This window comes from Schistocerca piceifrons, chromosome 4 (genome assembly GCF_021461385.2).
Source record: "Schistocerca piceifrons isolate TAMUIC-IGC-003096 chromosome 4, iqSchPice1.1, whole genome shotgun sequence".
NCBI classification, from domain to species: domain Eukaryota; kingdom Metazoa; phylum Arthropoda; class Insecta; order Orthoptera; family Acrididae; genus Schistocerca; species Schistocerca piceifrons.
The window spans coordinates 726,668,651-726,683,503 of NC_060141.1; the positions used below are offsets into that span (position 1 = coordinate 726,668,651).

At 38.5% G+C, this 14,853-nt stretch overlaps 1 protein-coding gene across 1 annotated transcript in view; it reads right to left on the reverse strand.

The window, feature by feature from the left end:
• Nucleotides 1-14,853, reverse strand: part of LOC124795000 (serine/arginine repetitive matrix protein 2-like) — a 388,873-nt gene that overhangs the window by 216,084 nt on the left and 157,936 nt on the right. Inside the window, exon 6 of the mRNA XM_047258754.1 lies at nt 3,012-3,139. Coding sequence (XP_047114710.1) covers nt 3,012-3,139 — 128 coding nt within the window. The remainder of the gene's footprint in view (nt 1-3,011; nt 3,140-14,853) is intronic.

Below are 14,853 nucleotides of genomic sequence, written 5' to 3' on the forward strand. Positions count from 1 at the left end.
GACTGCAGGAGCACTCTTATGGTTGTCCCATGTACCCTGACTGCATGTTTGTACATCAATATAGTTGTTCGACCTGTTGTGCTGCCAACAGTGTTGATGTCTTGCCTTGGCCTGCTCGATCACCAGGACTCTCTCTGAATTGAGCGCACGGGGGACATCATTGGATGACAACTCTAGCGTCATCCACAGCAGCATTAACCATCCCTGTACTGTCTGAACAAGTGCAATAGGCATGGAACTCCACTCCACAAACTGACATCTGGCGCCTGTGCAAACAATGCATGAACATCTGCATGCTTATATTCAACATTTTGGTGGTTACACCACTTATTAATGTACCAGCATTTCAAATTTACAATGGCTTATCTTGCAGTGTTAATCACTTAAATATGTTTCCTAGACAAATGTATTCCTGAAGTTTCATTACTCTACATTTATTATTTTTTGATGTTGGGATTTTTTTTCCTATCAGTGTATTTGTATTTTGCGATGTATGCTTCAAATATGATGTATCGTGGTGGTCTCTAGTTTGTAGAGTGGCTGGATGCAACTCTCCGTGCTAGACTGCCTTGTGTCAGCCTATTCATCTCTGCATAATTACTGCAACCTAGACACATTTGAACCTGCTTTCCCTCTACAGTTTCTGACCCCCCCCCCCCTTCCCTCTCTCTCTCTCTCTCTCTCTCTCTCTCTCTCTCTCTCTCTCTCACCCACCCCCAACCCTCCCTCCCTCCCTCTCTCTCTCTCTCTCTCTCTCTACCCCATCACCAAATTAATGACTTCTTCATGCCTCTCAGGATGTGTACTATCAACCAATTCCTTCTATTAGTCTTTTAATCAGATTGGGCCATAAATTCCTTTACAGCCCAATTCAGTTCAGTACTTTCACATCTGTTATTCAATCTACCTACCTAATCTTCATGACTCTTCTGTAGCACCACATTTGAAAATCTTGTTTCCTTCTTGACAGAACTGTTGTGTCATTTCTGTTCAAGGCTACACTCTAGGAAAATACCTCCAGAAAAGACTTATATTTGACATAAACAAATTTCTAGTTTTTCAGAAACACTCTTCTTGCTATTGTCATTCTGCCTTTAGTTTCTGCTCTACTTCTGCCATCATCAGTTATTTTGCTGCGCAAATAGCAAAAATCATCTGCTCCTTTTGAGTGTGTCATTTTCTAATCTAATTTCCTCAGCATCATCTGATTTGATACGATTATGTTCCACTAATCTCCTTTTAATTCTACTGATGTTAGTCTTATAAAGTCTTTTGAAGACACTATCTGTTCCGTTCAACTGCTCTTTCAAGTCCTTTGTCATCTACAACAGCAAATGTCATCTTTTTATTTCTTTTCCCTCAAATTTAATTCCTTTTCAAAATCTCTCTCTCTCTCTCTCTCTCTCTCTCTCTCTCTCTCTCTCTCTCTCTCTCTTTTAGCTTGCTCAGTGTACAAACTTATTACTATTACTTGCAGTTATTACACTCGATACAATAACTTTAAACACTGTCTGCAACAAATTTCTAAGCCGGAAAACAGAAAGCATTTGAATGTTATTTTATGCATGTTGGTCTACTTTCTAAATTTAATCCTGCTGATCTGTTTGGATTTATATGAACCAGGATTATTACAAATTTTGTTTCTGATTATTTAAATACTAAGACAATTTTACAAAATTTTGTGAATTTGTCTGAAAATGCATAAGCAATGTGTGTACAAAAATACTTAAAATATTTTAAGTGTACATTAATATGGACACATGTAAAGTTCAGGTCATAAGGACCTGACACAAATATTATTATTCTAATGTCAATTTTTTTTAGTTTTCTGTTATATTTTACACTAATAATGATTTTTGTTGTTTAAACGTACTGTGAACAAGAAACAAAGCCTCTGCATTTACAACAATGAGTTTGTTTCTCGCTTTCTTGCTTTTTCCAAGAATCACTTGGAACTTCTCGATTATTTCAATCTTTAAGGGGACATCACAACAATTAGATCACTGACTGATGTTGCGCTGGAATAATTAGTAAATTCCTAAATAGATGAAGGAACACTTTTCCAAGTTTGAAGATCATGTCAGTAACGTATATGAAAGAAAGTGTTCTGATAAAAATGATGACAGTTTACAACCTTTTTTTTTTTTAAAAAAATTATAGAACAGCAGTTACACCCACCAGCACAACATGGCTCCTTATCGACTTTGACTGCCAAGAGTGCCCCAGAAGTTACCAGGTATGCAACCAGCAGAATGTGTGACATAAAAAGTTCATTTGAAGTAATACTTTGTACAGTGCTTCAAAATGAAATAATAGGACGAAAAATATTGAGGGGCAGTATAGTCTTGGATGAACTTGCAAAGTCACTGGTAGCAGAACAGATTGCATTAAGCATTTCCCAAAAACAGAAGATTCTCTGAGAATAGCAAGGCAAGTGACGATTAAACAAACATATTCTGCAGAAAATGTAATAAACATTTTACATGCTTGCAAAACGCAAGTCACCTATTTCTGTCCAAATAGCAATGAGTAAGAATAAAAGTTAAAAAACAAATGTTAATATGTTCAAAAATAATTACCTGTTTTGAGAACTGTTGTTCCATACTTATGACTTTGAACACATCACAGTCAATAAAGTGATAAGAAGTATCAAATGAAGGATACCTTACTCAAAACTGTACACTGTTTCGAATTTACCCTACGTGAACATTAAAAAAAGAAATTTCTTGAATATTGTTCTATCTATTATTATTATTTTCAACAACATACTGCTACATAACAATGTCAACAAGTGTACAAAAATGAGTGTTCACAGAAGTTTTTTCAAGTATCTTAAAGTTGGGCCATACTGACCTGAACAGTATAGTTGTAGAGTAATAGTGAACAGAACAGCAGGATTAGGCCAATATACAAAAACATTACAACTAAAAATGTCCCGGGTGCAGAAATACTAATATTCATCAAAATTATTATAGTAAGAAACAAGTGAAATATAGCATCAGAATGTGTACCTCAGATGGACAGTTCTGGCTGGGAGACACTTCACCCTTAGCTGTCTGACCACCATGTGACTTCTCGTCGGGGATGTTGGGACCAGCAACATCCGCAGCCTTCGGTGACACAGGGACCCATTCATTCTCTACACACAAAGAAATTCCTCAGCAAACATTTTACCTACTAATAAGCAGAATTAGAAAATGGAAGATAATGTGAATAAGTTTATTGTGCTGTTTTTGGATTGCAATCAATTATTGATAAAATTATTTAACTGGATACATAAAAAATCTACTCACCAAGAAGCGGCAGAACATAAACATAAAAGACTGTTGTGATTGACAAGCTTTTGGAGCGAGTGGCTCCTTCTTCAGACAGAAGGGTTGAAAGGGAAGGAAGAAGGGAGAAGGAAAAGGACTGGAGACGTCTAGGAAGAGGGGTAGATTTTGGGAAAGTCACCCAGAACTGTGGGTCAGGGAGACTTACCATACAGGATGAGAAGGAAAGACTGATTGTTGGGGACTGCATCAGATGAGATTTGAAAACTGAGAACTTAAAGGTGGAAGACATGGTAATATGCAAGACAAAGATTACTACTAAAACATTGTACACGAGTTAATAAGAGTGAGCAGCCAAGTGCATTGTATGTAGTACAGGTGGTAGGGGCCAGTGAAAAACAGACGGAAAACCTCTCATCTAAAGCACTCCTACCTCCTGAATTATCTGTATTACCTAAGGGCCACACTTTCAACCCTAAACCTGCTTTTGATCATGCTACTTTGGTGAAGGGCCTCCTTTCCTTCACACATAATATCCATCAGAAATTTCACTTCGCAACCCAACCCTAAAACCTTTCCAGCAGCAAACCTGGCATTGACCCATCTTTAACAGCTCAGACCATGAGCCCAACTTGACCCACCACCATTACCTCAACATCATCCCTTACAAGCCTTCCAAGAATTCCTCACACCCAGCATTGTCTCACAACCCTTCCTCAGGTCCATATAACATGACCTAACCTGTCCTCTGCAGAACTCCAGGCCCTACGTTCCCTAAAAGCTGATGACTCCATCGTTATCCTCCCAGCAGACAAAGGATCTACCACTGTAGTACTTGACCGAAAGGAGTACGTTACTGAAGGTCTACACCAGCTGTCTGACACCTCTACATACAGCATCTACCATCAAGATCCCATCCCTGTGATTCAAACTGACCTGCCATCCCTCCTTAAAACATCAGATCCCTCACAATGACTAACACCTCAATCCATAGAACTTCTTACCCCACCCAAACCACACACCACCACCTTCCTATAGTTGCTGCCTTCAAAGCACCCACTGAACGTATATCTGCCTTAGTTGATCAAAACCTGAAACCCATAATACAAAAACTCCCCTCCTACATCAAAGACACCAACCATTTCCTAGAGTGTCTTAAATCCATGCCCGTCCCACTCCCAACACACAACTTGCTTGTCACCATTGATGCCACCTCTGTCTATACCAACATCCCCCCCCATGTAAATGGTCTGTCTGCTGCTGAACATTTCCTCAGTCAGCACTCATCTGATTCCAAACCTATGACATCCTTCCTACTCACCTTAAGCAGCTTTATACTTACTAACAACTACTTCAGTTTTGAGTGGCAGACATACAAACAAATCATGGGCACGGCCATGAGAACCAGGATGGCTCCTTCCTATGCCAACCTTTTCATGGGTTGCTTGGAAGGGGTTTTCCTGGGATCCATAAGTCTTCAGGCCCTGGTTTGGTTTGGATACATTGATGACATCTTTGCCATATTGACTCATGGTGAGGCTGACCTGCTAAAATTCCTGGAATCTCTGAATACCTTCTCCCAATTAAGTTTCACATGGTCCTACTCTGAATCCCATGCCACCTTCCTTGACACTGATCTTGTCCTTACCAAAGGCCAGCTGCACACTTCTATCCACATTAAACCTACCAACAAACAATTTTGACAGCTGCCATCCCTTCCATGTCTAATGTTCCCTTCCATACAGCCTTGGCATCTGAAACTAACATATTTGTTTGGATGCTGAATATAAAATGAGATCCAGTCTGTCTGAGAGTTAGTTAGAATAGCTTTCCATCACCCTCTCAATCTCAGACCCTATTCTCCCTCTGCACCTATCTCCCTACTCTATATGGCTCCTACCCCTGTGACCGACACTGCTGCAAGACTTGCCCTATGTGCCCTCCAACCACCATCTGTGATAACACTGTAACTGGCAAAACATATACTTTGAAATGGAGAGCCACCTGCGAAACAACACGTAATATACCAGTTATTAACACTGTTCAGCCTCCTACATCAGCATGACTACCACCAAATTATCAATTAGGAGGAATGGGTATAGGCAACTCACAATATCCTGTTGCAGAGCATGCTCTACAACATGACATTCCTGACCTCGACACCTAATTCACCAGACGCGCCATCTCGATTCTTCCCCGAGATGACTGTTTCTCAGAACTCAGCATGTGGGAACTAGCACTACAACATGTCCTTGGTTCTCACCACCCACCTGGCCTTAATTTATGTTAATTTCTTCCGTCTCAGATTTTCTTCACTGCAACTACTCTTTGCTTCACTGCAACTACTCTTTGCTTCACTGCAACTACTCTTTGCTTCACTGCAACTACTCTTTGCTTCACTGCAACTACTCTTTGCTTCACTCCGTTTTAATTTCCTACATCTTTCATTGTCTTTTCCGTCTATTTTTCACCATCCCTCCCACCTCTGTTACGTACAATGCACTTAGCTTCTCACTCTTATTAACTCATGCACGGTATTTTAGTAGTAATATCTGTCCTGCATATTACCTTGTCTTCCACCTTTAAGCACTCAAGTTTTCAAATCTCATCCGATGCAGTCTGGGTGACTTTCCCAAAATCTATCCCTTTTCCTAGATCTCTCCAGTCCTTTTCCTTCACCCTTCTTCCTTCCCCTTCAACCCTTCTGCCTGAAGAAGGAGCCACTGGCTCTAAAAGCATGCCAATCACAACAGTCTTTTATGTGTGTGTTCTGCTGCCACTTGGTGAGTAGATTTTTTATCTATCCAGTTAAATAATGTTTTTGGATTGCATGTGCCAGTAATCATTAAACAGTCACTTGCTCTCACAGCTACTTCAAAATATAGAAAATATTACTTCATTACAGTTTCATGTACACAATTTCACGATTTTTTGGTATATAGTTCTACTCAGAAGATGTATTTCATAGGTTAGTTTTCCTCTATAAGTATTTTCCAATGGTTATATGGTATCAAAGAGGATTACAATCAGTTCTTGGCTAGTTGAAAGATTTATGCTGTGTGGCTTTGATTATTTGTCTGAACAATGAATAAATCATGATCTTGTTCACAGAGTAATATAATGTTCTAATTATACATACACTGATTAGTATGTGTTACACTGACACTGAAACATGTGTAGTTATTGGTTTTACATTTAGTTAGATATCATAACCAGATCCCTTTATCATTGTTCCGGCTCTCCCATAATGTAAATAAAGGATTTACATTCATACTGCCTGCACAAAACATACCCACAGCTCAAAATTTTGATTCTGACAAGTTTGATCTGTAAATCAGCTCGAGCTCTACGTTACACTGGGAGGCAATAATTTGTTGTGAGTTGGTGAAGCCAACAAAAGTAAATACAAAAAAAATGTTGTTGACAGACAATGGTCTGCAGCCTAGATTGAAGTCTAAGTTCACTCACTATTTAACACATTTTTTTGTTGAAAACTACAAGCTACATTCCAAAAAGCTGGATTGCATAACAGATAAACCTCTGATTAGTATTTTGATGCATACTTATGTAAATGTATCGAACATAAAATATGAAAAATGTAAGAAGGTAGAGGGGGATACTTTTACCAGATTCCAAGTGAGTTAAATGTCACAATATCAGGAAGTTATTTACTGTTTCTTGTAACATACTACTTCATATGCAGGGTTCTGTTTCCTGTTGGTGTACTATATTTATTGACAACACATTATAAGACAAAATCATCTGCGCCTTACCTAAGTGCAAAGCAAATCCTCTCACACAAAACGAGTACATAATGTGACACTGGAGCATCTCGGTGGAATAAAAACTATGTAAATAAGGAAAGATCACCATTCAGCACGTAGTGGGAGAGCTGAATTGTAGATGGGGAGCATACAGGGACCGTAAGTTGTTCCAAAAACAACGGAAGAAATGTTTTTGGTAGAAATCATTTTATTTTTTCTTAATATACATGACTTTTAAACGTATGCATTTCTGCATGTGACTGAAAAAATCCTGGAATTATTTTTCCACACTGATGGGGATACCTAAAAAGCATACTTTTGGTAGGATTCAACAGCTTCTTGAAGGGATGAAAATCATTGTCTATACATGTTTTCTTTGACATAACAGAGGTCATTAGAAGATAAACTAGGTGAATCTTACAATGTCATTATGAGTTCAATGTTTTTCAGCATCGAATAATCAACTGTTTCATGTTTTGTATGAATGCCGGCAGTGTCACAACCAAGAATGGCATGACTTTTCAACTGTTTTACCTCCTGATATGTGGCACATATGTTACTGTATACCACTGAGCATCAATGGTTCTTTGATCCTCTTAAGCAATGGTTGTGACATGTCTAGTGTAACCAAAGGAACAAGTATTCATTTTCTTAGAAATATTTCACCTAGAACCACTTGTATCATTTTGGTTCACAGTGGGACACCCAAACAACCGATTGCAACTCATAGGAATATATAGGAAGTTTCATCTACTACTGTGATGTCATATCCTGCTTTCACATTTCTTTAGTTGAATATTTTCAGCAAGCCGAATTTTGAGCTTTGGTCAAATTGCATGAAATCTGTTGGGAACAGAAGCTTTTCTTATCTAAATATTCATGTAAAACTGACTGCACTGTACTGTATATTCTGTTATCCTTTACCAGAGAAGGCATAACAGTGAATGATAATTCTTTCTAGTGTAAACAGAACGTGCATGGTGTTCGAACGTGCGCAGGTCGCATTCACAGGTGTTCACTTGTGATCTACTGGTTGTCAGTTTTAGAGCGAAGCATGAAAGGAAGTTTGTGACCTCTCCGTTTCAGCACTAGTTTCAGTATGATAAACACAGTGTATTCGGTTTGCCGCAATAAGGTATTTTTCAAACACACACTATATGTTATTGTTCACTAAAAGTATAATACAATTGGATGGATAAAAAACTCTACTTTATAAGTGGCAGCAGGAGAAAATACTGATATAATTCCCAACAATCTTTCTTTCTTTCTCAACCTATCCAATAAGCTTCGTTTGACCCAGGGTTGTAGGTGACTTTTCCAGAGCTCTCCCCATTTCCTAAAAGTCACCAGTCCTTTTTCTTCACCCTTCACCCTTCTTCCTTCCCCTTCAACCCTTCTGCCAATAGCAGTCAATGGCTCTGAAAACTTGCACATTTCCTTAACTTTTATGTGTGTTTTCTACTGCTGCCACTTGGTGAATACATTTTATATCTATCCAATTATATTACATTTTCAAAAACTGATTATTTTGTGTACTGAAAGTGATTTTTTTGGTGATGGGAGTGGCAGTGGCTCGATGACAACATACTTCAGTTGATGCAAGAGCACAGATCCCAACGGTGCCTGTGGGAACCTAGAGATGGACAACATAAAATATCTAGCAAAAAAATTATGCTTGACAAGAAATTGCCAGAGCGCTAACAATTCCAACAGAGGAAGTGAAGAAGAAAATGGACTCCCTACTATCTTCTTTTAGGCGAAAAAGGCGAAAAGGGCATACAACATTGGGAATGGATGCAGCAGAAAAGCGTAATTCCAAGTGGTTTGTCTTCTTATCACTGTCATTTCTCCTTGATACATACAAAGTGAGGAAAAGTAGATGTTTTGAGATTAGTCAAGTCATAAACATGTAGCGACAGTATTTTGCATTTATTTAGTTTAATGACAGCTGTACAAACAGAGTATTTACTCAGCTTAACAATGTTTATCCTGCCACTCAAGCCTCCCATTATCTGATTTAAAACATTGTGCTAAATCATTTCTTACTTCTTTGGTTTTTTATCAGTGTGGCACAGATCTCAGAGGCAAGAAAGATCTGCATATGTTCCTTGAGACCAGGTACCTGAAATCAGATTTCTTTCTTCTTTGTCAACTGTCACTGGAGGTGTGTTAAGTTAAGAAAATATTTTCTTTAAGGAACCCATTCAAGCAGGTGAGGAAGTGAAGGAAGATGCATCAGTTGCAGAAGTGGTGGAAGATGAAGTATGAAGTAGTGTCATATTTGTGCCTCAAACTGCATCAAAAGAGATACACGGGGAAGAGATAGTGGAAGTAAGTGAGCCACCACACGAGATAAAAAAGGTATAATAAACCAGACAGTGAATTGTCTGTTGCTCCAAAGATAATCAAAGGTATCAGTGACAACACCACAGAGAGCAGGAAACAGGAAACAAAATCAGCATGTGACAGCTTTGGTGAGTATGTTTGATCAAAAATTAAAAACTGCAGCTAAAACACTCAGGATATACTACAACATTAAGTGCAGGAAATCTTGTTCCAGGCAGATATGGACAATTTCAACTGCTCTTCTGAAGAAGACCTTTCTAGAGACATAATACATCCCTCTTCCCCACCACATCTACAGATACTGCATAACTGATAGATAATGTGGTGCACAGTCTTCTTGGTTTCATTTTTGTTCTTTTTGGTTTACTTTTGATTTGTTGCAGTATTTCCTAACAGAAAAATAAATGTTATCAAAATACAAACAGGCACTGTAGTTTAATGTAAAATAAAAACATGCAAAAGACCTGATCATTTTCATGGCTTAAATTCAAGTTACCTGTGTTAATTTCATGGTTTGGCCACTACTTTTCAAAATTTAAATACAGAAGAAACAGAGTAAGTGAAAATTGCTTTTCCTCCAACAATGACATCTCTTATCCAACAACTGTAAAATACATGTTATAAAATAGCCTATTATGCTGGTCTTTCTTTTATTTTTACATTACATTACTTAGTTTTATTGATAGTATGTCCCTCACGTATACATTAATAAAATCCACAGGTGTTTTACATATACTGCTACATACTTCAGGAATTTTGGAAAGAGATGTGGTTGAAATTCAAAATAGATATTTGAGGCTAGCCTGCCGCCTGTTGCTAAGAATCGCAGCATTAGTGCTAGCTTCTCTTCAGTTGCTAAGGTTTATTGATTACTTGTAGCTTGCCTTGAAATCTTCTGTTCAATTGCAGCTAGAAGCATGCAAAAATCATTTATAGACATGTAGGTGAAGTTTTGGAATAAAGCAAGCAATGGTTCCAGCTGCAGATCACTAGTCACAGCCAAACCACTTCATCCTTTACCACATTTTTCTGTGTCTTCACAATTTCGCTGACGACAGTGTGCTCGACATACAAAATAAACCAAGTTGCATGTTTCTGTTCTCTATAATGCTGCACAGAATACAAATTAATCAACTTAACCATGACAATGGAACCACCTGCATACTGCTAACAACTGCCGCACTGCTTGCAAATGCGCATTCCAATGTGTTTGCTTTGGTGTACAGGGGGCTGAAGGCTGCATCTATCTGACAAGAAGTCCTATGCCCATTGTCTTGAATCACATTGGTCCATAGCATTTAAAAAAAAAAAAAAAAAAAAAAAAAAAAAAAAAAAAAAAAACCCACAACGAATTCTGCTCAGATCTGCATGAAATTCATCAGTGATGGAACTGAGATATTTCTTTGTGACCTCTTCATAATCTTTAGTAAATATTGTATGTATACAAACAGGCATCATTTCATTTATATCCACGTAGCATCATTCTTTGTACAGAAACATCTAAGAATGAAGTATTTCAGTTTCTCTGATAAATTATTATGAATAAAGTGTTGTTTCCTACTGATGGCTAAGAAAGTTATATCTCATAGGCCCGGAACTTTTCATTATGTTTACTGAAAATGTTAAGATGAAATACAATCTTCGAGTAACTTACAGCAATGTAGCCAGGTGGCATCGTTGACAACAATCAATATTTTGAGAAGAGTACACCCTCTCATTTTCAAGGTAAAAATACAGCAAGAAAGTGTTGCGCAAGGGAATTAAAAACCTCAGTCAGCTGAGAAAATCTCCAATAGAAGAACATTCTTGGCACTAATCATCCTTTGGAGTTTAACAACATGGAGATTCTGGCATATTCCTCCAGCTGTTGGGGTAGTGTTATTAAGGAAGCAGTTGAAATTAAATTAGCAAATGACCTTGTAAATAGGTATGGAAGTTTATCTTTTAATTTAAATTCTGTGTGGAATCCTGCCCCTTCCCCTGTCGAAAAATAGAGGGAAAGAGTTAGTAGTACTGCACCTTTTGGTTATTAATTTTCACTGTCAATAACTTCTAAAATCAGTCATCTTTGTGTGTGTGTGTGTGTGTGTGTGTGTGTGTGTGTGTGAATAATTATTCTAATCTTATTCTCACAATCCTTAAAGGAGTGATACACAGGGGCCTGTAGTATATTCCTAGAGTCACTATTGAAAACCGGTTCTTGAAACTTTGCTAACAGACTTTCTCAGGATAGTTCACATCTCTCTTCAAGAGTCTTCCAGTTCAATTCCTTTAGTATCTCTGCGGCCTTCTCCCACAGATTAAACAAACCTGTAACCATATGTGCTGCCCTTCTCTGTATACATGCAATATCCTCTGTTAGTCCTGAACTCCGCCATAGCTGGTCCCAAGCCTGGTTGAGAAAGGAGAAGGGGGAGGAGTAACACCTCGTTAAAAAACCTTGGTTCACCTGGCCCAGGTGATAGAACCTCGTGAGGGCCCGTTGCCAGGTATACGGTGAAGACCTCAATGGCAGCGAAGGCGGAGAAGATGGACTTTTGTACAGCGGAGCTGGCAGAAGAGGCACCTTTTCTTTTTGGGTACAAAAAGAGTACAAGTAGTGGCTGAACACCAGAGGGGCGGCTACAGACTGCGTCTGTCTCACGATGAGCTGCTAACTTTAGGCTAGGCATCCTACTGCCTATGTGGAAAGTAACGGGAAACTACCACATTACATTCCCAAGCAGTACATGGTATGTCTCTCCATGTGAAAGATTCCAGAGTTAAAACTTCCCCTCATTCGGATCTCTGGGAGGGGAACACACTGAGAGTAGACATATTTGAAAGGAAGAAAGGGACAGTGAAAGGAGGAAAGATAAGGATTGGAACATGGAATGTGAGGCCACTACTGTAAGCAGGAAAGCTATAGAATGAAAAACAGGAGATGAAGAGGAACAGATTAGATGCCCTCGGTTTGTGTGAAATAAGAGGGGTAGAGAATGGGGAGATAGAAAGTGGAGATTACAAGCTCTTTTACTCGGGGGAAATCCAGAGTGGTGAAAACAAAGTAGGAATATGATAGGGCAAAAGTTGAAAAATAAGGTAATGAAGGTACGATATATTGACGGAAGACTGACGATGATACGACTGAAGGGTAGTTAAAAAGATTTGGTATTAATACAGTTATACGTGCCAACTAGCCAGCATAGGGATGAGGAAGTGGAAGAATATTATGAGAAAATACAAGAACTCATCGAGAAAGAAAATAGAAATGCCAGCGTTATCATGGGGGACTGGAATGCAGTGGTGGGTGAAGGAAGAGATGAAGATGTAGTAGGAAAATTTGGATTAGGAATAAAAAATGAGAGAGGTAAACAACTAATTAGTTTCTGTAAAGAAAATTCATTAGCAGTAGGTAACACATTATTTGAACACCACAAAAGGAGACGTTACACATGGATATCATATTTGAATAGGGAAATATATTAGTTGAACTACATCCTGAAACAAAAAAGATTTAGGAACTGTTTGAAGAATGCTAAAGCTTAATCAGGAGCGAATATAAATGGAGACCACAACCTAGTAATGGGAGAAATACAAGTGAAGTTGAAAAAAGTCTGGAGAGGTAAAGCAAAGGAAAGACTAAACATAGAAAGACTCAAAGAGGTAGGAAAGGCGTCAGATTTGGAGAACAGATTTATGGAAAAATGGCAAAGAGGTAGTGTTAATGACAAATGGATAACAATGAGGGAAGGACTCATGGACTCTGCCAAAGAAGTACTAGGAATTAGAGTATCCCAAAGCACCAGGAGAGAATGGATAACAGAAAACATGTTGAAAAAGATGGAAGAGCGGAGAAAGTGGAAAAATGTAGAAACTGAAGAAGGCAAAAAGAGGTACAGGAAACTGAATAATGAATTAAGAAGAGAAACTGAAGAAGCAAGAGAAAAATTGATGAAACAGAAATGCGACAAAATAGAGAAAATGGAGAAAGAGGGAAAGTATGAAATGATGTATAGACTGGCTAGTGAGATAGTTTTTGGATGTAAAAGAAAGAGGAATAACATGGAAATAGAAAGAGCGGATGGTACTCTAGCAGAAGAACCAAGGAGGTTTTGAACAGATGGCAAGAATATATTGAATTTCTGTATAAGGGGGATGAAATGCAAAGTGAAATTAAGGTTGAAGAGGAGCAATATGTGCCAAAAGATGGAAAGGGATTTACCGTCTTGGAAGCAGAAGTAGAAGTAGAAAAGGCGCTGAAGGAGATGAAGAATAGGAAGGCATGTGGAATTGATGATTTTCAGCAGAACTGTTGAAGGGTCTGGGAAACATGGCAAGAAAAGAAATAGTCTACCTCTGTAATGAGATATATGACAAAGGGGAATGGCCTGAGGCCTTCCTTGCAACAGTTATGATACCAACAGAGAAAAAGAGAAACACTAAAAAATGTGAAGTGCACCGAACCATCAGTCTAATTTCTCATGCACCTAAGTCTTGTTGAGAGTGTTGAATAGAAGGCTATATGGCAAGTTGGATACAGGAATTGCAGAGGAGCAGTTCAGATTTAGAAGAGGAAAAGGCGCAAGAGATACTGTCGGCCTGTTAAGAACTATAGGGGAAAGCTATATGGAAAAAGGTAGATAAATCTTAGCTGTTTTTATATATTTAGAAAAAGCTTTTGACAGAGCTCAGTGGAACAAGCTGACGGATATTTTGAAGAGGAAAGGAGTAGATTGGAAAGAGAGACGACTGATACAGAATCTATATTTACACCAGAAAGTAAGGATAAGGATTGGAAATGAAATGTCACAAGTAGGTAGCATTGGGCGAGGTGTTAGACAAGGCTGTTGCCTTTCCCCACTGTTGTTTAACATATACCTTGAAGAGATTATTGTGAAAGGCTTAGATGGGAAAAGAGGAATATGTATTGGTGGAAAGAGAACAGATTTCTTTATGACAGGGTAATACAATCAGAAAGTGAGTGGACAGTGAATAACATGCTGAAAGATCTGAATGAAGCTTGTGTGGAATATGGGATGCAAATAAGCACAGCAAAAACAAAGAGTATGGTCATCAGTACAAGACGCAGACTGACCAATATCAAAATAGGACAATCTACGATTAGCCAAGTAAGCGCATTTAAATATATTGGAAGCACAATAACTGAAGACTTGGGATGTCACCAGGAGGTGAAAACTCGAATTGCCATAGCGAAGGAGGCATTCAACAGAAAGAGGAGACTCTTATGTGGCAAATTAGGTAAAAGACTAAGGAAAAGGCTTGGCAAATATTTTGTCTGGAGTGTGGCACTATATGGGGCAGAAACATGGACGCTGAGACAAGAGGATGAAAAAATGTTATAAGCATTTGAGATGTGGATGTGGAGGAGAATGGAGAGAATAAGCTGGATGGAAAGAGTGAGTAATGAAAGAATATTGGGAAGGGTTGGTGAGAGAAGATGTCTGCTGAAGGTTGTAAGAGAAAGAAAA